Below are 24,886 nucleotides of genomic sequence, written 5' to 3' on the forward strand. Positions count from 1 at the left end.
AAAAAGGCCTATCCAGTAACATCAAAGATGTGCTGGCCGCACGAGAAATTCCTGCCAACCTGCATGAACTTATCCATTTGGCCACCTGCATTGACATGCGTTTTTCTGAAAGACACCAGGAGCTCCGCCAGGAAAAGACCTTGATCTCTGGGCACCTCTCTCACAATATCCTTTGCAATCTATCCCTGTGCCTCCCGCCGAGGAGGCTATGCAAGTGGATCGGTCTCGCCTGACCCATGAAGAAAGGACTTGCCGCAGAGATAAAAATTTATGTCTGTACTGCGCTAGTACCGAACATTTCTTGGTGGATTGCCCTATTCGTCCTCCGCGTCTGGGAAACGCACACACCCAGCTCACGTGGGAGTGGCGTCTCTTGGTCTGAAGTCTGCCTCTCCACGTCTCACTGTGCCAGTGCGGATTTCTCCTTCTGTCAACTCCTCCTTCTCAGCTGTGGCCTTCTTGGATTCTGGATCTGCAGGAAATTTCATTTTGGCCTCTTTTGTTAATAAGTTCAACATCCCTGTGACCCGTCTCGCCAAGCCGCTCTACATTTCCTCGGTCAACGGAGTAAAATTGAACTGCACTGTGCGTTACCGCACAGAACCCCTGCTCATAAGCATTGGACTGCATCACGAAAAAATTTAACTTTTTGTTTTGCCCAACTGCACCTATCAGGACTATGCCGTGCCTCCTCATAGCCCCCGTCCTGGTAACACTCTGCCCCGTGCCAAGCTTCACCCTCTGCCCCCCCTCCCCATTCCCACTCCTTCTGAACTGCCTGCCTTTGAGTTTTCCCAGGACTTCTCTGTCTTCCAGAAGGAGACTCTGCAATCGCTCCCAATGTCCTTGTTCCATGTGGAGCGACAACCGGACAAAAAGAGGGGGAGACCCGGGGGGGGGGGGGGAGGGTACTGTTACGCTGAGCACTCCGGGTCCCTGCTCCTCCCCGGGGTGCTCACGGCGTTCCTCTATCTGCAGCGCCCCGGTCAGACCCGCTGACCGGGAGCGTTGCACTGACACTGCCGGCGGGGATGCGATTCGCATAGCGGGACGCGCCTGCTCGCAAATCGCATCCCAAGTCCCCGGCTGTCATGTCCTGGCGCGCGCGCGCCAGCTCTCTATGATTTAAAGGGCCAGTGCACCAATGATTGGTTCCTGGCCCAATCAGTCTAATTAGCCTCCACCTGCTCCCTGTCTATATAACCTCACTTCCCCTTCGCTTCCCTGACTGATGTTGTTGCCATTGTGCCTTGAGAAAGCTATTACTGTGTTTGCTATTACTGTGTTCCTGACCTCTTGCTATATCCATTGACTACGAACCTTTCCGCCTGCCCCGACCTTCTGCTACGTTTGACCTTGCCTCTGTCTAGTCCTTCTGTCCCACGCCTTCTCAACAGTCAGCGAGGTTGAGCCATTGCCGGTGGCTATCGCCGCAGCAAGACCATCCCGCTTTGCGGCGGGCTCTGGTGAAGACCAGTAGCAACCTAGAACCGGTCCACCGACACGGTCCACGCCAATCCCTCGCTGACACAGGGGATCCACATCCAGCCTGCCGAATCCTAACAATTTCACTAACTAAAAGTGTTCTACACCCCTTTTGAGAATCTCTGTAGGCCAGAAATAGCCGTTTTTAATACAGAATCACCGCAAATAAATTCAGACCGGACCAAATATTTTTGGGAAAATTCGGCGAATCGGCCGAATCGAATGTTAGAAAATTGGGTTTCTTTGGTCACCTCACATCTCGACAACATGACGGAAACTAAATAAATTGTGATCATTCCAATGTGAACAATATAGATAAAATGTCAATTTTACTGAACAGATTACTGCTGCATTCTGGCCAGATATTACTTTATACCCAAACTTAGCTGTCCAAGTAGTGACAAAGGAGCATGACCCTTAGCAGAACACCGAGTACCTTTGTGATACCCAAGGGGAAAAGAGTGTTGTAGTGCAAGCTAGCTGGGAGTAGTCCCTTAAGGATGTAGATGGTAATGATGTCATATGGCAGTGTGGTGTAGCCAGCCCCTGTGAGCCCAATGAGTTACATGTGTAACATCATTCATGCTGTTACATAGCAATGTCATGGCAGTTCTTTGTTAGGAATCTACAATTTACCAATCTAAAGCTGAACAAGATTTGTTTCAGAACAAATGGGACCCAGGGCTTAAAACCCATTAGGACACCAGCATTGTCTTTGGTTATTTTTCAGTGTCACAGTGAATAGAATCTGATGGGTGCCATGCCATTGTTCAGCTGTACATTCAGCTGTTTCAATCTGTCAAGTCACAGCACCATGTAACCTGAGATGTCACAAATACAAATTATCTTCAGTAACACAATGGCCACCCGCTAAAACATCCAATGATTATTAGTCTGACGCCATGACAACATCTTAATGGAGTTTGCATAGGCCTGTACTGAAAACATGTTAAAGTCAACTGGTTTCCTACAAAGCTGGCTGAAGGAAATCCAACGGAATGTCATCACATTATCAGTACAAAGTTACATACAGTAAATTGTTTATAGTGCGTTTCTCTTTTCTTTTTTTTTTTTTTAAAAGAACAAGCACCTAAATCTATTCACAAGTATCAAGAGATAAGGAAGGACATTATCTGTGTGTAATATTCCAATTACATTTAATGACCTACAAGAAATAGCCTCATTTTCTGGAAGGATTATAATTGTAATTCTGGGCACCTTCATTGTTAGAATAAAACCACAATCACAATATTTGTTAGGAATCAATAACACTTATTGAAGACGACAATATTAGTGGGATACTCACTGTCAGTAAGGCCAGTGAACGGAATAAGTGCTGCAGGATTTTGTGGCTTTCTGACTCCAGTGCTTCCATTGATTTTTATCAAAGTATCCATGGCCATACTATCGTTTATACGATGAGGCTTAGATGTTGTACGTAAGCTGATTTTGTAAAGTGTCTCAGTTTGTTCCCTTGTGCTTGCTGAAATAATAAAAAAATAAGCATAACATTTATTGTAGAAATCAAAAACAGTATTCACAGTTAAAGGAGAGGAATATTGGTGGTGCATGCTTCTGGTGACTTGGCCTGACTCATCCTAGACAGCCGTTAGTAATGTTGTAGATATAGCCAGAGTCACATGGATTTCAAAGTCAAACATTGTTCAAGGAGAAAGATACGTGAATTATGTGTGTTCACCTAGCTCTGATCAGTGAAAAGCAACATTTTACTTATTACAGAGAAATTCTCTCCTAGAAGCTATGACTAAGATGCCCTACACAGGGGTCAAGTCCTGGGGGGAAAGAGTTCCCCAAGATTTCCACTCAAGGGCTGGTCCTGTAAGACTCCTGCTAATGGGAACAGTGTTCCTCCTGTGGAAAAAGTACAGGAACTCAATTCCCACGCATTCCTGCAGAACTTGAGCCCTGGCCCTACAGAAGTATCATGCCGTGTCCTCGACAGTAGTGTGCAGCTAGCCACGACATGTGCCTGTGGAACAAATAGGCACGCAATGCAACTACAGTCTGGCACTGCTGTATTTTGAGTGGCTTCTGTGACCCACAGACATAAGAAGGTTTGACAGATGTTTTTCTAGGCACAAATAGACCTGAAAATACTCCCATTATGTCAGGGCTCTGGTTTTTTAGAGGAACATGCAGCATGTTATTCCCAAACAAAATCATGTTGCACACACAAAAGTTGTCTTCTACTGCATGTTCGATGGCCACCAATACAAATGAGCCCAACCAGATTAATGGACAATGATTTATTTTTTATACATTTACTATGATAAGATATCTAAGATAAGAGATCTTCAGAATATGTGACTTTTCAAGGAAATCAGTGACAATTAGGCTGGCCATACACCTACGATAATGACCCTCTAAAATGATAATTTGGCCATTTAAGCTGACAACTGTTTGTAAAGTATATGTGAACAATTGTTTGTGATGGTGAACTGTTGACTTATGTCTGCCAAAAGTCTGATCTGCCCCGGTAGTTTCGTCTTGCATATTTTTGCCCTGATCATGTATGCATAGCCTTAGTACGAAACAAAAGAAGAAAAAAAAAAGAGACTTACCTTTTTTAAAGTGGATAACCAATAATGTAAATGTTATTACAATGAGCCTGAGAACAAAGAGAAAACAGGACATGTCAGTGAAAGTGTCACGACCCTCTACATCAACAAGCTGGAGGACCTTTCAAAAGAGTGAAGATGTGGGTCTAAAGGAGAGACATTAGATCTTGCCTAATAAATGATCAGACACTCTGTTAAGTAACATGTAAGTGATTTCTTTATAGCAATAATTGCATTATAACATTGAGAGTTCATTGTTTTTAGGGTATAGATTTGTTGTACAAATGATGTTTGATTTACAATCAACTGCATAAAAATGTATAAAACAAAATGCAACAAGTTCAATATGCTTGTCTTTATACAGTGGAGCAAAAAAGTATTTAGTTAGCCACAAATTGTGCAAGTTCTCCCACTTAAAAAGATGAGAGGCCTGTAATTTTCATCATAGGTATGTATACCTCAACTATCAGAGACAGAATGATAAAGAAGATCCATAAAATCACATTGTATGATTTTTAAAGAATTTATTAGCAAAATATGGTGGAAAATAAGTACTTGGTCACCTACAAACAAGCAAGATTTCTGGCTCTCACAGACCTGTAACTTCTTTAAGAGTCTCCACTCGGTCCTCCACTCGTTACCTGTATTAATGGCACCTGTTTGAATTTATCAGTATAAAATACACCTGTCCACAACCTCAAACAGGCACACTCCAAACTCCACTATGGCCAAGACCAAAGAGCTGTCGAAGGACACCAGAAACAAAATTGTAGACCTGCACCAGGCTGGAAAGACTGAATCTGCAACAGGCAAGCAGCAAGGTGTAAAGAAATCAACTGTGGGAGCATATATTAGAAAATGTAAGACCTACAAGATCACTGATAATCTCCCTCGATCTGGGGCTCCACGTAAGATCTCACCCCGTAGTGTCAAAATAATCACAAGAATGGTGAGCAAAAATCCCATAACCACATGGGCAGGCATAGTGAATGACCTACAGAGAGCTGGGACCAAAGTAACAAAGACCACCATCAGTAACGGACTACGCTGCCAGGGACACAAATCATGCAGTGCCAAACTATCCCCCTGCTTAAGCCTGTACATGTCCGGGCCCATCTGAAGTTTGCTAGAGAGCATTTGGATGATCCAGAAGAGTATTGGGAGAATGTCATATGGTCATATGAAACCAAAGTAGAACTTTTTGGTAAAAACTCAACTCGTCGTGTTTGGGGGAGATGGAATGCCGAGTTGCATCCAAAGAACACCCTACCTACTGTGAAGTATGGGGGTGGAAAAATCATGTTTTTGGGCAGTTTTTCTGCTAAGGGACCAGGACGACTGTTCTTTGTAAAGGAAAAAATGAATGGGGCCCATGTATCGTGAGATTTTGAGTAAAAACCTCCTTCCATCAGCAAGGTCATTGAAGATGAAACGTGGTTGGGTCTTTCAGCATGACAATGATCCCAAACACACTGCTGGGCAACGAAGGAGTGGCTTCGTAAGAAGCATTTCAAGGACCTGGAGTGGCCTAGCCAGTCTCCTGATCTCAACCCCATAAAAAACCTTTGGAGGGAGTTGAAAGTCCATGTTGCCCAGCGACAGCCACAAAACATCACTGCTTTAGAGTAGTGATGAGCGGCATTGGCCATATTTGAATTTGCAATATTTCACAAATATATGGAAGAATATTCATCCTATATTCACAAATTTGACATATTTGTTCACTTTTTTCATGCGAAATTCGTAATGAAATTCGCAAAATGCACATGTGCGATTATATCTTTAAACTAACTACTTTCCTATTAGTTGCTAGGAATGTCGCTAACCTCTGACAAATGTATTTGCATCCTTCTCATTGGCCAACAAGCTAAAATAAGGGAGGGATCAGTGTCCTCTGGAAGCGTCAATATTCACGGATTTTCGCATATTCGCCTTCTTTGGACCACAAGCTGGAAGCAGGGAGGGATGATCACTTTTTATTTACACAGTACATCATTGTGATGTATACTGGGGGAAAAAAACACATTCGTCATAACAAATCGCGAAGTGCTGATATTCGTAATAATAAGCTATTGGAATATTTGCACTCAACACTACTCTAGAGGAGATCTGCATAGAGGAATGGGCCAAAATACCAGCAACAGTGTGTGAAAACCTTGTGTAGGCTTACAGAAAATGTTTGACCTCTGTCATTGCCAACAATGGGTATATAACAAAATATTGAGATGAACTTTTGTTATTGACCAAATACTTATTTTCCACCATAATTTGCAAATAAATTCTTTAAAAAATCAGACAATGTGATTTTATGGATTTTTTTTCCTCATTATGTCTCTCATAGTTGAGGTATACCTATGATGAAAATGACAGGATGCATCTTTTTAAGTGGGAGAACTTGCACAATTGGTGGCTGACTAAATATTTTTTTGCCCCACTGTGTGTGTGTGTGTGTGTGTGTGTGTGTGTGTGTGTATATGTGTATGTGTATATATATATATATATATATATATATATATATATATATATATATATATTTTATAAACATGAGATTTATTGAAGGATTTAAGTGGAAAGAGCTCTCAAATCACCATTTATCTGTCCTGCTTACTGCGCAATTCTTGCCAAAATTTATGAATTTAAAAGTAGTATTTTTTTCTGCAGCATTTCCACATTTTTAAATTACTCATCCTAATTCATAGTGGAATAAATGCCTGATCATGGCAATTGATGATCATAGTGGGAACACAAGCACATCCTTGAAAGAAGCGTCCTGGGCTTTATTCACTGCCTATAGGCCCTGTGGTGGATGCCCTGAATACCTGATGCTCTACAGACACCTTCTGACAGTAAGACAATTGACTCAGTGTCTTAAGTGATGCCATGGTTGTCTATGAGCTGAGATAATGGTTAGTCTGCACCTTGATGGCAGAATGCTGCATTGATTTTTCCACATTTATCTCCATGCAGTTTGTATGTTATCTTCACACACGGTCATGCGAACTGCAGTACACAACACAGATTGTTTTGTTATCTGGGTTTCTATTATACTGACAACAGTCAGGTGCTATATATGTTTGATGAGGACAGACTCTTATTAGACACATTGATATGAATGCAATTCATGTTATTGTCTGGCTTGGTGTGAACAGTAAGAGTATATAGTCAGTATTTCTTTTTTTCTGCTTAATGTTCCTATCCTCTGTTCATATCACAATACACCAGTGTTTGCAAACCAGAGTGCCTCCAGCCAATAAATGTACAACACAAATAGAGAATCACAGCCGCACATCCACCATTTGTATTTTGATCAACTTGCTTCTCAGCATAATTAAAAAAACTAACAGGTTGTTAGTATACATTTTGATCAAAAAGTACAAGCCCACTCGCCACATCAAGGCCACCTAGTCAAAGTGAGTCCCTAACATATCACTGGCGTAGCGCTGGGCGGCAACCACCACCTCCGAGACACCATGCCCACAGGGGGAATGAACCAGTGGCCAGGCAGCCCCACTGCTGCCCGACCAAGCCCCTGGCTCTGGGCCACACCACCCCACAGACAAAGCATCACAGAAACAATAGCCGCCAGAAAGAACCACACCAGTGGGAACACCTACCATGTGCTCCCTACCAGAGGGCTGGGAGAATGCAAGGAGAAACCCTAATCCAGTCTCCTGCTAATTAAAAATGCCTGGGCCGAATGGGTGGAGTGGAGTGCTGGCCATGGAAGAAGGGACAGACTACAAATGTACAACACACATAGAGAAACATAGCCGCACATCCACCATTTGTATTTTGATCTACTTGCTTCTCAGCAAAATTTAAAAAACTAACAGGTTGTTAGTATACATTTTGATCAAAAGGTACAAGCCCACTCGCCACGTCAAGGCCACCAAGTCAGAGTGGGTCCCTAACCGAACACTGGCGTAGCACCGGGCGATGACCACCGCCTCCGAGACACCATGCCCACAGGAGGAATGAACCAGTGGCCAGGCAGCCCCACTGCTGCCCGACCACCCCCTGGCTCTGGGCTGCACCACCCCACAGACAAAGCACCAGTGTAAACACCTACCATGTGCTCCCTACCAGAGGGCTAAGAAAATGTAAGGGTATGTTCACACTGAGGAATTGGAGAGGAATTTCCACGAGTATTTCTGCTCGCTTTTTCCTCTCCAAATCATTCAGCAGTGAAAACCCCCATAGAGTTGTACAGAATTTCTGCCCCTCAGTTCACACTGAGGAATTTCCTCAAGCAGAATTCTGATGAGGAAGTCTGTTCCGCTTGAAGAAAGAACATGTTTTTTCTTTCAGGCGGAATCAGCGTCATTCTCGCATAGAGATCAATGTTATTTTTTTTTTCAGTCAGAAGCATTTCCGCGCAGAATTCGTGCAGAATTTCCGCATGAAAAAAAAAAGGAGTATTTATGAATAAAAAAATACATATATTACGCACACTCTCCACCCACTTTTTATTCAGCAGCCATTTTGAGATTCTCATTTCTGATTCTGTGACTGTATTCAGAGTCTGTGAATAATCTCTCTCTGAGAAAAACGCTAAATTTTCACCAAAAATGAGTGGAAACGCCCCTGAAAATCAGTCTGTGGAAATGGCCGCTGGAACTCCTCCCACTCTTGATATTCCTCCTCTTCTCCTCCTCCGCATGAAACCTGCAATTCCGCGCAAAATTGCTGCTAATTCTGAGCTGAAAAAAAACTGTATTTTGGGGTGGAAATCTTCAGCGCGATTTCCGCCCCAATTCCTCAGTGTGAACATACCCTAAGGAGGAAACCCTTATGCAGTTTCCTGCTAATTAAAACACCTGGGAGGAATAGGTGGAGTGGAGTTCTTGCCATGGAAGAAGGGAGAGACTACAAATGTACAACACCAGCCTTTCTGTTCAATAGTTCATGATTAGACACACAGGTATAGGGCGCAACTCCAGCTGACACGCCGGCAACAGGATTTTAGGTGAGTATACACATGAATGTTCTGACTCATGGTTTAGTAGAAAGTTTCTTTCTTGTTTATTCAAGTATATTCGGGTATTGTCTCGCAGGACATCAGGTTAGCAGCATAATATGCAAGCAGCAAAGGTGGATACAAGCTCCGTGCTCCCTTCAGTCATGGCCCAACGTTTCAGGGGCAAGCCCCCTTAGTCATGCGCAATGACTGCCCGGAACATGAGCACGGAGCTGTATCCACCTTTGCTGCTTGCATATTATGCTGCTAACCTGACGTCCTGCGAGACAATACCCGAATATACTTGAATAAACAAGAAAGAAATTTTCTACTAAACCGTGAGTCAGAACATTCATGTGTATACTCACCTAAAATCCTGTTGCCGGCGTGTCAGCTGGAGTTGCGCCCTATACCTGTGTGTCTAATCATTACAAATGCACAACACAAATAGACAAACATAGCCGCACAACCACCATTAGTATACTAACAGCCTTTAAGTTTGTGAATTTATGCTGAGAAGCAATTAATTGTGGATGTGCGGCTGTGTTTCTTTTTCTCTTTTTGTTTACAATGTTGGGAATTATAGTTTTGCAACAGCCGGAGGCACCCTGGTATGAAAACACTGCATCAGACCCTTATGTTTTCCATATGGCGGCAAGATAAAGATAAAGTGGCACAGATAAAGTAGCATAAATCTTTCTTTCTTAAGATTTCATGAGGGAAGAGAATTAAAATGTAGCCATTTTTCACTTTATGGGGGGGGGGGGGGGGGGGGGGGGGGGGGCAATTTTATTACAATTGTGGCTAAGGCTAAGTTTCTACTTGGTTTTTTTGGGGGGAAAACCCCAAGAAAAACGCCAGTTCTGCCGCATGGCGTTTTTTTTTTTTCGGCCCAAAAACGCTGAGGCCAGATGTTAGCTGTAAATAAATGAGAAATCGCTAAATTCTTATTTCACTTGGCGTTTTTCACTTTGGTGCTATTTTAATCCTTTTGGCGTTTTTCAGCTCCTTGACGGTTTTCCATAATCGCAGCATGTTGAGCCACTGGCGATTTTTTTTTTGTCAAAATCATGGCGTTTTTCTCCCATAGAAGAAAAAACGCCAAGAAATACGATATGTGGGTTTTAACTTTGGCGTTTTTGCAGGCATTTTTTATTCTTTTTTTGGACTTTTTTTTAAATTCTTTTTTAGCGATCCAAAAATGTGATGGAGATACCTTTTTTTTAAATAAAATTTCGTAGGGTACCATTGAAAAATAAAAAAGATACAGTAGTGAAGGAAAAAATTGTATCTAACAAAAATTTTTTTATATAAATTTTTAAAACAGGGATCAATTTATGTGTGCGGGCAGGGACCTAAAAATGTAGCCGACAATAATAAAAATGTAGTGTGTGTATGTTTTTCACTTTTTTTCTTTATTATTTACATTTTGTAGGTAGTACTACTACTCCCATCATGGAATACACTGTTCCATGATGGGAGTAGTAGTACCTGTACTAATTGACAGATCATCTGTTGCAATCCTCCTGTATAATGTATAGATGCGGCCGGCCGCTCTTCTATGTTCCCCTGCACTGACGCATATATACACATATTCATATTTCCCGCAGAGAGCTGTGATTGGCCAGATGGTTACAGCCAATCACAACTCTGTGGAAAATATGAATTGGTGTACAAATACGTCAGTGCAGGGGACCATAGAAGAGCCGCCGGCCGCATCTATATATTATACAGGAGGATCACAGCGGGTGCCAGGAGTGACATCCACTGTGATCTTTCCTAAACTGCAGGTACTACTACTCCCAGCATGGAGCACACTCTGCTCCATGCTGGGAGCTGTAGTACCTGCATTAATAGACAGATCACAACAGGTGTCAGAAATTACACTCGCTGCAATCTGTCTATTAACCCCTTAAGGATGCAGCTCATTTTCATCTTAAGGACTGAGCCCTTTTTTTGCAATTCTGACCACTGTCACTTTATGCATTAATAACTCTAAGATGCTTTTACCGATTATTCTGATTCTGAGATAGTTTTTTTGTGACATATTCTACTTAATTTTAGTGTTAAATTTTCGTCGTTACTTGCATCTTTCTTGGTGAAAAATCCCCAAATTTCATGAAAATTTAGCATTTTTCTAACTTTGAAACTCTCTGCTTGTAAGGAAAATGGATATTCCAAATAAATTATATATTGATTCAAAAATACAATATGTCTACTTTATGTTGGAATCATAAAATGGACATATTTTTACTTTTTGAAAAAATTAGAGGGCTTCAAAGTATAGCAGCAATTTTCAAAATGTTCATGAAAATTGCAAAATCTGAAGGGACAGATGTTACAGAACTACAACTCCCAGCATGCCTGGACAGTCTAGGCATGCTGAGAGTTGTAGTTTTGCAACATCTGGAGGGCACCACTGTAATAGTGGGCACCACTGTAATAGTGGTCTCCAAACTGTGACCCTCCAGATGTTGCAAAACTACAACTCCCAGCATGCCCAGACAACCCCTCCTCGGCGATGTGCCGGGATGCCTGCTGAATGATTTCAGCAGGCATCCCGGTCCGGTACCCAACCGGCTAGTGGCGGGGACCGGAATTTCCACGGGCGTATCCATATGCCCTACGTCCTTAAGGACTCAGGATGCAGGGTGTATGCATATGCCCTGTTACTACAGCTCCCAGCATGGAGCAGAGTGTGCTCCTTGTTGGGAGTAGTAGTACCTGCAGGTAAGAACAGATCACAGCGGGTATCACTACTGACATCCGATGCGATCGTCCTATCTATTGCAGAGATGGAGCGGCTCTATACAGCACTCGCATGTCTGCACTATACTCCGGCTGGCCACTCACTCATTCATTTTTCCTTCTGAGAGCTGTGATTGGCTGCAACCATCTGGCCAATCACCTCTCTGGGCGGAAAATGTGAGAAACTATTCACATCACTGGCCGGAGTACAGAGCAGAGATGTTGGCGCTGTATAGAGCCTCTCTGCCTCTATACGATCACATTGGGTGTAACAACTGACACCCAGGGCGATATGTCCATTAGTACAGGTACTACTACTCCCATAAAGGAACAATCTGTTCCATGCTGGGAGTAGTAGTACTACCTAAAAAATGTAAAAAAAATAGAGAAAAAATGTGAAACACACACACTGTATTAAAAATGTATTAAAATATTGTTATAAAATATATAAATTCCGTTAAATAATATTTTTTCCATCACTACTGCATCCTTTTTTTTTTTTGGTACCCAACAAATTTTGGGTACCAAAAAAAGCTGCCAAGGTGCAATTTCCACACAAATGAAAAAATGCCAGAAAAAACGCCAGACGCAGGAAATTGCACTGCGTTTTTTTCTTGCATTTTTTTCAAACCAAAAAATGCAGGACAAAAAAACAAGTAGAAATTTAGCTGCAAATGGTCAAAAAGTCACATATGATTATGCGACTTTTAGATAGTTTTCGCTGCTGTCAATTAGGCAGAGCTTGTTTTGTGTGAATGGAGAGATTACCTAGTTAACTTTCCTGGTCAACTTTTCCTCTGCACAGGTTTAGATAAGTTTTTTTTTTTTTTTTTTTTATTAACATGAGATGACATATGCCACTGTATGCCTATACAATGTCATACATTGAAGTGTACATATGTCGTATACCTGACATGTAAGGCTTATATAGGATGTAAACAGATCATAAATCATGTAGCAAAAATATGTTATGGATTTCATGCTTTTCCATTTCTATAAAGCTAAGAGTACTCAGAATCAAGAGCTGAATAACCAAAAACCCACATTATGCCCATCCCCTTCTCCCTAAGGCAGTGTTTTTCAACCAGGGTGCCTCCAGCGGTTGCAAAACTACAACTCCCAGCATGCCAGGGTAGCCAAAGGCTGTCCAGGCATGCTGGGAGTTGTAGTTTTGCAACATCTGCAGGCACCCTGGTTGGGAAACACTGTGCTAAGGCCTTGTTCACACGACTAAATTTCCAACCGGAATTCAGTGGAAATATTCTGCTCAGAAATTCAGTTGCAGTAGAGGCCCTTCTTTTTTTAATTTTTCTTTTTTATGGGATTCTACTGCATCCTGCACACGTGAAAACATCTGTGGAGTCCACTGAAAGAATGAACATGCTCATTCTTTTGTCAGGATCTTCTCTGAAATGCATTGCCTTCTTTAAGGACTCATAGCTATTTTATATTTTCATCCACAGACTAGTATGAGGGCTTGTTTTTTGCGCGACCAGTTGTCCAATGTAATGCGATCACTCCCATTACCATAAAATGTATGGCGCAATCAAAAAATACTATTTGTGTGGGAAAATTAAAAAGAAAACTGCAATTTTGCTAATTTTTGAAGGTTTCATTTTCACGCCGTACAAATGATGCGTTCTTTATTCTTTGGGTCAATACGATTAAAATGATACCCATTATTACATACTTTTCTATTACTGTTGCGCTCAAAAAAAATCGCAAACTTTTTAACCAAATTAGTATGTTTAAAATCCCCCTATTTTGAAGACCTAAAACATTTTCATTTTTCCGTATAAGCGGCGGTATGAAGGCTCATTTTTTTGCGCTGTGATCTGTACTTTTTATTGATACCACATTTGCTTATATAAAACTCTTAATACACTTTTTGTAAAAAAAAATTTGGACTAATATATTATAAAAAAGCAGCAATTTTTGACTTTTTTTTTACGCTCACGCCCTTCACCGTACGGTATCATTAACATTATATTTTAATAGTTTGGATATTTACGCACACGGCGATACCATATATATATATATATATATATATATATATATATATATATAAAAAGAAAATGGCAGCAGCACACTTGGTCAACAAAATGGAGGCTCTTAGCGCACTTTTTGATCAAAACGTGTCCCCCATCCACCACGCGGAGGTGGCCTCTTATCGGATGGGTCCCTAAACACTCACCTACCTCAGGCTGGGTGACATGTTGGATCCACTAACGATCCAAACCACCTCCTGTGAAAATAGGGGAGGGGATGCACGGCTACAGAGGGAGCCACTCCCCCCAAATTTGCACAGCAAAGGAAAAAAAACTGAAAATGTAGCCAGCACCTAAACCCAATACACGGGTGCACGCTGCTGTGGCAAGTACAAAACATGTAAAAAAAGAAAATGGCAGCAGCACACTTGGTCAACAAAATGGAGGCTCTTAGCGCACTTTTTGATCAAAACGTGTCCCCCATCCACCACGCGGAGGTGGCCTCTTATCGGATGGGTCCCTAAACACTCACCTACCTCAGGCTGGGTGACATGTTGGATCCACTAACGATCCAAACCACCTCCTGTGAAAATAGGGGAGGGGATGCACGGCTACAGAGGGAGCCACTCCCCCCAAATTTGCACAGCAAAGAAAAAAAAAAACTGAAAATGTAGCCAGCACCTAAACCCAATACACGGGTGCACGCTGCTGTGGCAAGTACAAAACATGTAAAAAAAGAAAATGGCAGCAGCACACTTGGTCAACAAAATGGAGGCTCTTAGCGCACTTTTTGATCAAAACGTGTCCCCCATTCTTTTTTTACATGTTTTGTACTTGCCACAGCAGCGTGCACCCGTGTATTGGGTTTAGGTGCTGGCTACATTTTCAGTTTTTTTTTTCTTTGCTGTATATATATATATATATATATATATATATATATATAAACAAAAAATGTTTACACTTTTTTGGGGTGATATAGGGAAAATGGGACAATTTACGTTTTTATTGGGGGAGGGGTTTTTTCTAAATCTTTTTACTTTATTTTTTACTTTTTTTTTACACTTTAATAGTCCCCATAGGGGACTGTTTATAGCAATCATTCGATTGCTAATACTGTTCAGTGCTATGCATAGGACATAGCACTGATTAGAATTATCGGTCATCTTCTGCTCTGGTCTGCTCGATCGCAGACCAGAGCAGAAGACCCGTGGAAGGCAGCGGAGGCAGGTGAGGGGACCTCCTACTGTCGTTCTGGATGTTCGGATCGCCGCGGGCAATCCGATCATCCATTTTAGTGTCCGCAATGCTACGGATGCCGTGATCTGTATTGATCTCGACATATGAGGTGTTAATGGCGGACATGCGCGTGATTGCTGATGTCCGCCATTACCGGCGGGTCCCTGGCTGCTATCAGCAGCCAGGACCTGCCGCGCATGATTTGAGCATCGCTGCTCGTGGTTATAGATAGGACGTAAATGTACATCCTGGTGCGTTAAGTACCACCTCACCAGGATGTAAATATACGTCCTGCATCGTTAAGGGGATAGAGAGTGCAAATTTCTAAGCAGTCCTAGCACCAGCAGAACATATCCACCCATGCGGAAATTTCGCTAATTTTGCACAATGTGAACTTACGCTAAGGCAGTGTTTCCCAACCAGTGTGCCTCCAACTGTTGCAAAACTACAACTCCCAGCATGCTAGAGTCTGTCCGGGCCGAGTTGTAGTTTTGCAACAGCTGGAGGCACTTTTGTTGGGAAACATTGCCCTAAGGCAAACACATCAGTAATAAAATACAGTAGCCACTCTGGGGCTACGGTAATCATTGATAACTAGATATTCCAAATACCAGGCCCTATAAAGTCAACTTGCTCGAGCATTGGCAGCGGAACATTTAATCAGATTGACAAAGGAACCTGAAATAGAAAAGCAACAGAAAGTGAGTCAGACACCTGAAGTGGAGAGGTACATAATAAAAAAGGAAAGTGGTGCTGCAGCTTCTTGCTAGTGCAGTCATGTGTGAAAAATGAAAATCTTAAAAGCCTTGGGCTATATTTACAGGTCATTGCAAAACTCCATCAGAAAGCGTGGCTCTTAACACACTGTTCTAGGAAAACTCCAAAACAATTAGTATTAGCATGAGAGCGCACCACAGTTGATTTGGCAGAAAAGTTAATTGTTTTTATCCACCCGCTTAACAGAGTAATTTTGTCTCAGCAAACATCAATACCGAATCATTCCCTGCTTCTTCCTGGCCGCTTTCTAGGCTTCGCTCCGGCCTCTATCTGTGTGCCGCACTGAGAGCTCTCCTAATTGGAAATTGACATTTTCAATGTAGCAATTGACATCCAAATCTGTAGATTCCCACAGTGTTTAAAAAAAAGAAACATTTTGGAGGCGCTCAAAATGTTACATTGCCTCACTGTGTTCTAATAGATAAAATATACTTCATGAAATTAGGATGGCGCCCAGAGAGGATCTGTTGTCTGCTTCACGGAAAATATATACGTGGAAATGGCAAAGTAGACCGTTCAGACTTTTTATGTACTTAAAGAGCAGTTGTCACCAAGAATATGCGCACACATAAAGCTGTGCACACAGTGTGCTAGGACTTCACAAACCTATTCTAGGCATACCTGTATAAATAAGGCGGAAGCCGGGGTCTGCTCTGCTCCATGCCGCACCGTTTCTCTCTCTGGCTATGTCACACAGTTGATTGACACACAGGGCTCGCCTGCTTACGGTGGTCCTGTTTTTCTCTGCTGCACACATGCCAGGAATTGCGCAATGTAAGCAGAGAGAGGTGGTGTAACCCGGAGCAGAGCAGACCCAACTGTTGGCCTGATTCCCAGAGGAATGATAAAGCAGTTTTTTGTAAGTATAACGCAATAACAGTATATCCAGAATATGCTTGAGAAGAACTAGTGCACTGTGTGTGCAGCTTCACAAGCTATTCTTGGTGACAGTTGTGCTTTAACCCATTTCCGCTATAGGACATATGCATACGTCCAATCATCCTACACGTTCGCGCAATTGGACGTATGCATACGTCCTAGCGATCTCCGGCACTGCCGCGGGCAGCGCAGGAGATCGGTGACAGGAACCAGCTGTCAATCACAGCCGGAGTCCCGCCGCAGCTGCCGGAGCCGTGATCGCACCGGTCCTGGCAGCATTAACCCCTTAGATGCCGTGATCAATCCTGATCACGGCATCTATGGTGTTCACAGGGGGAGCGCTCTCCCTCTGATCTCTAACGACGGCGCCGCGATGCAATCGCGGGTCGCCATTGGTTGCTATGGCAGCAGGAGGTCAGATCATGACCAGGAGGTCAGATCATGACCTCCTGTATGCCTGCTACGGAAGCCTGTGAGATCCAGCCAGAGGCTGGATCGCACAGGCTGTAGTGTGTGCAGCTCATCAGGTCATACTGTGCTGCAGTACAAATGTATTGCAGCATAGTATAACCTGTAAAAAGTGTAAAAAATAAAAAGTTCTTCAATAAAAGTATGAAGTGTAAAAAAAAAAAAAAAAAAAAATTAAAAAAAAAAAAGCCCCTTTCCCAATAAAAGCCCTATATAATCACCAAAAAATATCAAAAACACAAATCATCTACATAATGGGTATTTCCACGTCCATAATGACGTGTACTATAAAGCTATAATGAAAATTATCCCGTACGGTGAACGCCGTAAAAAAAACATTCAAAAAAGTGCAAAATTCGCCAATTTTGGTGCAAATAGCGGAATAAAAAAAGATCAAAAGGTAGTGCATAGCACAAAAATGATACCAATAAAAAGTACAGCTCATCCCGCAAAAAAATAAGCCCTTACTCAATGGCGTCGGATGAAAAATAAAAAAGTTACGGCTGTTGGAAAATGAATGGCAGAAAAATAATTTTGCTCAGAAATGGAAAAAGAAAATAGAAAGCGATATAAAATGGGTATCGCTATAATCGTACTGACCCACAGAATAAATCTAACATAACTTTTAGAGCACAGTGTACACTATAAAAATTTTTTTTTAAATAAAGCCAGAAGTTTTTCACAATATTTAGAAGTTTTTCACAAAAAATGCTTCTTGTGTCAACAAAAATATACCAGTTATATAAAGTACAATATGTCACGAAAAAACAATCTCAGAATGGCTCTGCTCAGAAAAAGCGTTCTAAAGTTATTACCATTTAAAGAGATACATGTCAAATAAAAAAAAAAAAGAGCCTGGTTATGGAGGTAAAAAATGGGTCCGTCCTTAAGGGGTTTAAGGGGTACTCCGGTGGAAAACATTTTTTTTTTAAATCAACTGGTGCCATAAAGTTAAACAGATTTGTAAATTACTTCTATTAAAAAATCTATACAAATTTCTAATAATGATAATAACAATAATTTCCCAATGGGGTTCACAAACAATGTTTTCTATCTTGCACACCCAAAATCAATGTCCTAATTTACTAGTGTGTTTTTAAAGTATAAAATGGAATTGGAAGAAACTAATACAAACATAGAGAGAACTGCATACAACTCCATCATATCCAAGCCCAGGACCCTAGTGCTTTAGGGAAACTGTTACCCATCATAATGTTTATTAAAAAAAAAAGATTGGGTATATTAACAAATATGAGTATTTACTTATGAAAACAACTTACATGCGCATAAAGCAAAAAACATACATAAACATAAACATACATACATGTGCATAAAGCAAAAAAAAAAAGTATTATTGCCAGAAAATGATAAAACTGTAAAATACACTTTAATTGAAACCTGTCAATTAGCCTCTTTTAGTAAATTTTAAGTTTTTAATTTCTTACAAACAAATAAGTCTGATAAAAAGGACATTTTCTAACCATAATCTCCAAGGTAAAGTGTACCTTCATTTTTTTTATCCTTTCAATGTACTTATTTACTGGTCTCATAATGCTAACATGGAATATATAAGTAAGTAGTCAAGTAGTCTTTACCTTGGGTCATAGTTCACGCTAAACTCTTACCTCACATGGTCTCCCCAGAACATTTTCCAGGAAAGCGAATCTTGATGTGAACGTCCTGTGGTCTTTTACCGTGCAGATTGTTAATAAATACACATTCCCAGATTGAAAAGTTTTTCTGTATTTTCTGCTTCCAACGCGTACGATGAGAGATCTAATCCATAGTCATGTTAGGCCAGGAAATAAAGAAATCTTGAATTCTGCTTAATAGTAATAAGTAGTATTTGTCTTTCTCCATAGTAAACAGGCACAGGCACTACAGAAGACCTTTCCATAAATCTTCTCTCTGGTCCCTGGTCAAGATAAAGACAACCAGCATGTAGTCTCCATTGCATGCTCCTCCCTACATATCATTAAAGAAAGGTGGGGCAGGCCACACAGGGGTTGACTTGTGTAAACGATGTAAGTAGATCATCCCTGCCCTCCGTATTGATAATACTGTACTGTAAAGAGACCATCTATTTTTCTGCTACATATTCTGACATATTCCACATTGCAGTGCAAAGAACAGTTTCACTCACATCAATCCCTCTCCCAGATGTTTCCCTATTTTAGAACACACAAACTTTTAGTATATATTTTTGTGTCCTGTAACTGAAGTAGCTGTAGAATATCCATGAAAACAGAAGGGAACCATTCAAACTTTGAAAGATTGCATCCTTGGTCAGGTATGAACCTAATACTTAGGCTATGTTCACACAAAGGATGTTGGCATTTTTTTTTTAGCCATACAGTGGTTGTTTTATGGTTTAAAAGCGGTCCCATAAGGCTGAAAAAAAAACTGTGTGGGAACACAAAAACACAGCTGAAAATAAGTACCAAAATACTGTCTGTAAACCCAACCTATTGACTATAGATCCCTACCCTGTGGATAAGTCTCTGATTGTTGGGCTTCAACCACAAGGACCCCAGCAATTTCTAGAATGGGTATCCGGAATAGGACTTTAAAAGTGGTACTGGCACTCCCATAAACAATGATGATGGGGCCCCAGATAGCAGTTGAGTATGCAAATGGACGCATCATTCAGGGTCCAATTTTGAGTCCTGTTCTCAAGATCATGGGAGTCCCAGTGTTCAGACCCCCATAATTAGGGAATCAGTAACAATGGTGGTAAAACATTATTGCTATACACAATGCAGTGTACAATTGTACAAATTGCATTTTAGCTCATACAAGCCTTCTGATATTTTTTCATATGAGTTTGCCGACGGCAGGTCTTTCATAGAAGTGACTTTTTGTACATATTTTTATATACATTGTGATTTTAATGGAGAAAACCACAGTAGAAAAGGTTACATCATCAGAGCTTCACTAGAGAAGACAGATAATTTGGCTTTGTAGTAAGCCTTTTGCTCCTCCTCCTGAGCTTATTGTGGAGTGGTGGTACGGCTGAAAGCCCCTGACTTACATGCAAAATATGTGTCAGATAGCTGTCTACCATGCCACCATTCTGGAGAGAGATCAGAAGGAGAAGAGCTCTCTCCACAACAGTAGTAGCTTCCAGCAGTACCACTATTCTGAAGGGAGCTCAGGAAAAGGAAACTCTGCATTGGAAAACTCTAATTATAATGTTTATAAATGGGTTTGGGATTCCAAAGGTGACCATTAGAGATGAGTGAACTTACAGTAATTCGATTCATCATAAACTTCTCGGCTCGGCAGTTGCTGACTTTAGTCTGCATAAATTAGTTCAGCTTTCAGATGCTCCGGTGGGCTGGAAAAGGTGGATACAGTCCTAGGAGAGAGTCTCCAGCCCACCGGAGCACCTGAAAGCTGAACTAATTTATGCAGGATAAAGTCAGCAACTGCCGAGCCGAGAAGTTCGTGACAAATCGAATTACTGTAAGTTTCCTCATCCCTAGTGACCATGCCATCTGCCACCCATAGACTTTCTAATGGCTATGTTAAACTATTGAAGTGGAAGGCAGTACTGCTTAATGTGTGCTGTACATTGGAAGCTTTCCCAGCATACATGGTAAACATAGCGCACAAACACAGTGTGTACCTAACCAAATTATCTATTTGCATTTCTTTAGTTCTTTTTTTTATTTTTTTTATTATTAAAACAATGCACCATCTTGTAAAACGTATCCAAAACCACAACACAGGCTTCCTAGGAATTTGCTGTTTTTGGTACAGTTTTTGTTAAAGGGGAACTCAGATGCTATACAAATTATCTCCTATCCACAGGATGCGAATGGGGGGGGGGGGGTTGTCGGAGGGGTCTGACTGCTGGGAATCTCCTGGCCCGTGTCCTGCTTCTCCCCATGCACTGAGCGACCACCTGGATAGAGGATAAATTAAGTACTGTAGTTCCCCTTTAAAGTTGAAGTCAGGGGCATAACAAAAGGGGTTGTAGATGTAGTAGTTGCACCCAACCAAGTGCTCCTACCCAGTCACAAGGATATTATCATTTTTCACTTAAAATATTATGGTTCTAATGCTTTGATATATATTTTGTGCCGCTGTTAAGCAGGTGGATATTTCATCTAAGGTAAAGAAAAGTTCTTAAACCCTCTTCAAGTTCTTTTTCCTTTCAAGATCATTTCAAACAATATTTTTTCAGCACCATGGAAGACAAAATATAGTTAATGTTTCTGGTTCATTCCCTTTAGGATACAAAAAGGGAATATTGAGAGCAGCTATTAGCTAGTACATAATATGTTGCAGTATTGATATTTCATTTTCAAGTGTTCATCTGAAATCCATAGTAGAATAAATTCTGATACACAGACGTTACATCAATGGGTTATGCTTTTCGAAAATCCAGGCTACCATCTTTTATTTCCAGATAGCAAGATCCGAGTGATAGCGCTTAGATGAACTGCCTTGTAAACAGGTAGAAAGTTTTCATTTTTGCAATTCAGATTTATCACATGCCTTCAAAACATGGCAGACGACTGACTTGTACAGCGCATTTCGCATCGTTGCCAAGGTTTAGGAGCAAGCTCAAGATTTTCACAGGCACTGTGAAGACGGTCAATAGAATTGTTGTATATGAATTATGTATAGGAATATATAAACAGCCTTGAGTTACCAATGTAATTTCTGCTACCCCCAGCTAAATAATGGAGGGGCAAAAGGGGCAATTGTATAAGGGCCTCCTGCACATAAGGGGCCTTCACCACTAAGTTTATCTTAGTCATTCCTAAGCACTTTAACTAGACCTGGGAGTTTAAAAATATGGGATGTATACATAGCAACAAAGTATATAGAGATATAGGGGGAGATTTATCAAAACATGAACAGAGGAAAAGTTGCTAAGTTTCCTATAGCAACCAATCAGATCACTTGTTTCATTTTTTTTACAGGCCATTTAAAAAATGAAAGAAGCGATCTGATTGGTTGCTATGGGCAACTGGGCAACTTTTCCTCCAGACAGGGTTTCATAAATCTCCCCCATACTCTTCATTATTTTCACAGGTTTTAATGCCCCATAGGTTTAAACTGAGTAGAAGATACCTAGTAGGGTAGTGTTATGCAAACAGTGTGTCTTCAGCTGTTGCAATACAACTCCCGGCATGCACAGACAGCAAAAAGCCAATATTTAATAAAAAATAACATATACCCATATTTTACATCAATGTATATTACAAGTATACATACAGTATAATGTACCTACATTATGTAAAAAGTTTTTGCAAACCACAGGTACACATTAAATTCTTTATATCAATACTTTGTTGGGAGTTAAAGTTCAGTAGTGTACCTCTCTATACACATTATTCATCCATTGCACACATATGATATGATTTTCACAGCCTTTATTAGAACAATGTCATTGTGGGAGATTCATACTTTACCTAATTCCATAGAACAAAGATCAGTGTAGTATTATCTTAGGCTGGATTCACACCACGTTTCTGCAATACAGTTCCCGTATACGTATTCAATTTGAAAAACGTACGGAACTGTATTGAAAACTGTATGCATTGACTCTCCATTGAAAACCATATGCCAAACGATATATCCGGTTGTGTCCATTTTGCATCCTGTACGGTTTTGTCAGTTTTATTCCTGTACCCAAAACGTAGCCTACCACGGTTTTTGGTCCGGTTAAAAAAAACGCATTGGAATGTATACTTTTTTTAACATGGGAGTCAATGGGAACCGTACAGAACGGTATGTGCGTTTTGTGCCAAATTTTTTTCTTGGATTTTCAATCAAACAAGTGAAACTCTATTCACAATGGAATGAAAAGTTAAAGATGTATATGTTTTTTTCTTTAAAAAAAACGGAAGCAACCGATCGTCATTTTTCAAATCGTATACGGTTTTAAACCGTATACGGATTAAAAGCTGGAGATGTGTGGCCAACAATGATGTAAAGTTAAGGGCCACATGGTCCAGCAAGGGTTCATACAGCCAATCATTAAGCTGTATACAAGGCTCCTTGATTGAACGCCAATCTACTAGATGGTAGTAGGGCATGGGTCTGTCCATCTAAAATCCCCATGGTATCCTCTAATGGGTGTGGCCAAAATTTACAAGGATAAAGTCAGAGAAGGTGAAGCTTTGCACAGTATTTATTATGCCCCTTAAATCCTAGAATATGACATTTTAGTCTCAAAGTGCACATACATAGTACAAACAAGACCCAGCAGCCATTACTGAGTCACAGATGGCAGCCAAGAAAGTAAAACAGATTATTGTCAATAAAGCAACATTCGTTTTTCTATAAATCTTTCTGTCATTTTAAATACATTCTCATTTAACTCAATAAAAAATAAAGCCTTTTCATCTTCTGCTCTTTGTGCCAAAGGTGATTCAGTACATAGATACAAGCAAGTCAGAATAGGTGTCTTAAGCTACACGTGAGATCATTTGTTAGAGTAGAAGTCAGCCCTAAGGAGTCAAAGACCTGGGCCGTCGTAAAGCATTTGATGGATGTTATTTACCAGGGGATTTCTGGCTGCACATTTCGCCTTGTGTTTATATAAGTAAATACATTGGTATGAAGAAGATGGTACAGATGTGCGGTTGCTAGGATGCCATGTTTAGCCGGTAGGAATATAAAAGTCAAAGGGATGTAATAAATAAAAGTCCCGTCATTACTTTGCAAGGCAAATAAAGAGCTAGTCTCATTTCACATGGGAATTGCATTCAAAATATGTCTGGCTGTTGGTATAAAACAAAGCAAATAAATAAACAAGGCGAACATGAAATGCATGTATACTTGTCTGAATCATAATCTGACTTGAAACTGTGAAGAAGATATATAAAAAACAGCATTTTTTTCCCCAAAAAACAGCACCACACTTGTCCTCAGCATATGTGTGATATTACAACTCATTTCCGCTCTCTTCAATGAAACTAAGCTGCAATACCCCACATAAACTGAGGACAGGAGGGGTGCTGGTACTGAACAAAAGCAGAGCTTTTTTCTTTTTTATTCTGGATGATGCTTATAATAACTTGCTGCATGTGGAAATACTACTAGAGATGAGCGAACTTACAGTAAATTCAATTCGTCACAAACTTCTCAGCTCGGCAGTTGATGACTTATCCTGTGTAAATTAGTTCAGCCTTCAGGTGCTCCGGTGGGCTGGAAAAGGTGGATACAGTCCTAGGAAAGAGTCTCCTTGGACCGTATCCACCTTTTCCAGCCCACGGGAGCACCTGAAAGCTGAACTAATTTATGCAGAAAAAGTCATCAACTGCCGAGCCGAGAAGTTCGTGATGAATCGAATTTACTGTAAGTTCGCTCATCTCTAAATACTACCATAAAAATCATTATATAAAATCCCCTTTCTGCAATCTAAGGCTAGGTTTTCTCTTGTTCTTTATTTGTGCAAAAAACCCCCCCAAAAAAACGCCAATTTCATCAAAAAACGCCGTGGCCTGATGTTAGCTGCAAGTCTATGGGGAATCGCAAAATGAAAAACCCACTTGGCCTTTTTCATTTTGGCATTTTTTTTAATCCTCTTGGCACTTTTTAGCAATTTGGGGCTCCCTGGCAGTTTTGAAAAATTACCTCATGTTGAGACTTTGCGTTTTTTCCTACAAAATCTTTGACTTTTTCTCCTATAGAAGTCTATGGGAGTGAAAAAACTATGTGGGTTTTAACATTTGCGTTTTTGCTAGCATTTTTTTTTTACTTTAGCAATCTAAAAAGGCTTTTTTGATAAAATTTTGTAGGTTAGCATT

The 24,886-nt window shown here is 40.8% G+C and overlaps 1 protein-coding gene across 1 annotated transcript in view; it reads right to left on the bottom strand.

Moving 5' to 3' along the window:
• Positions 1-18,935, bottom strand: part of LOC130362438 (cryptic protein-like) — a 38,229-nt gene extending 19,294 nt beyond the window's left edge. The window contains exons 1-3 of the mRNA XM_056566964.1: positions 18,743-18,935; positions 4,068-4,114; positions 2,792-2,968 (exon numbers count right to left, since the gene is read on the bottom strand). Coding sequence (XP_056422939.1) covers positions 2,792-2,968; positions 4,068-4,114; positions 18,743-18,765 — 247 coding nt within the window. The 5' untranslated portion in view covers positions 18,766-18,935. The remainder of the gene's footprint in view (positions 1-2,791; positions 2,969-4,067; positions 4,115-18,742) is intronic.
• Positions 18,936-24,886: the final 5,951 nt, after the last annotated feature.

Source organism: Hyla sarda, chromosome 1 (assembly GCF_029499605.1).
Source record: "Hyla sarda isolate aHylSar1 chromosome 1, aHylSar1.hap1, whole genome shotgun sequence".
Taxonomy (NCBI): Eukaryota; Metazoa; Chordata; class Amphibia; order Anura; family Hylidae; genus Hyla; species Hyla sarda.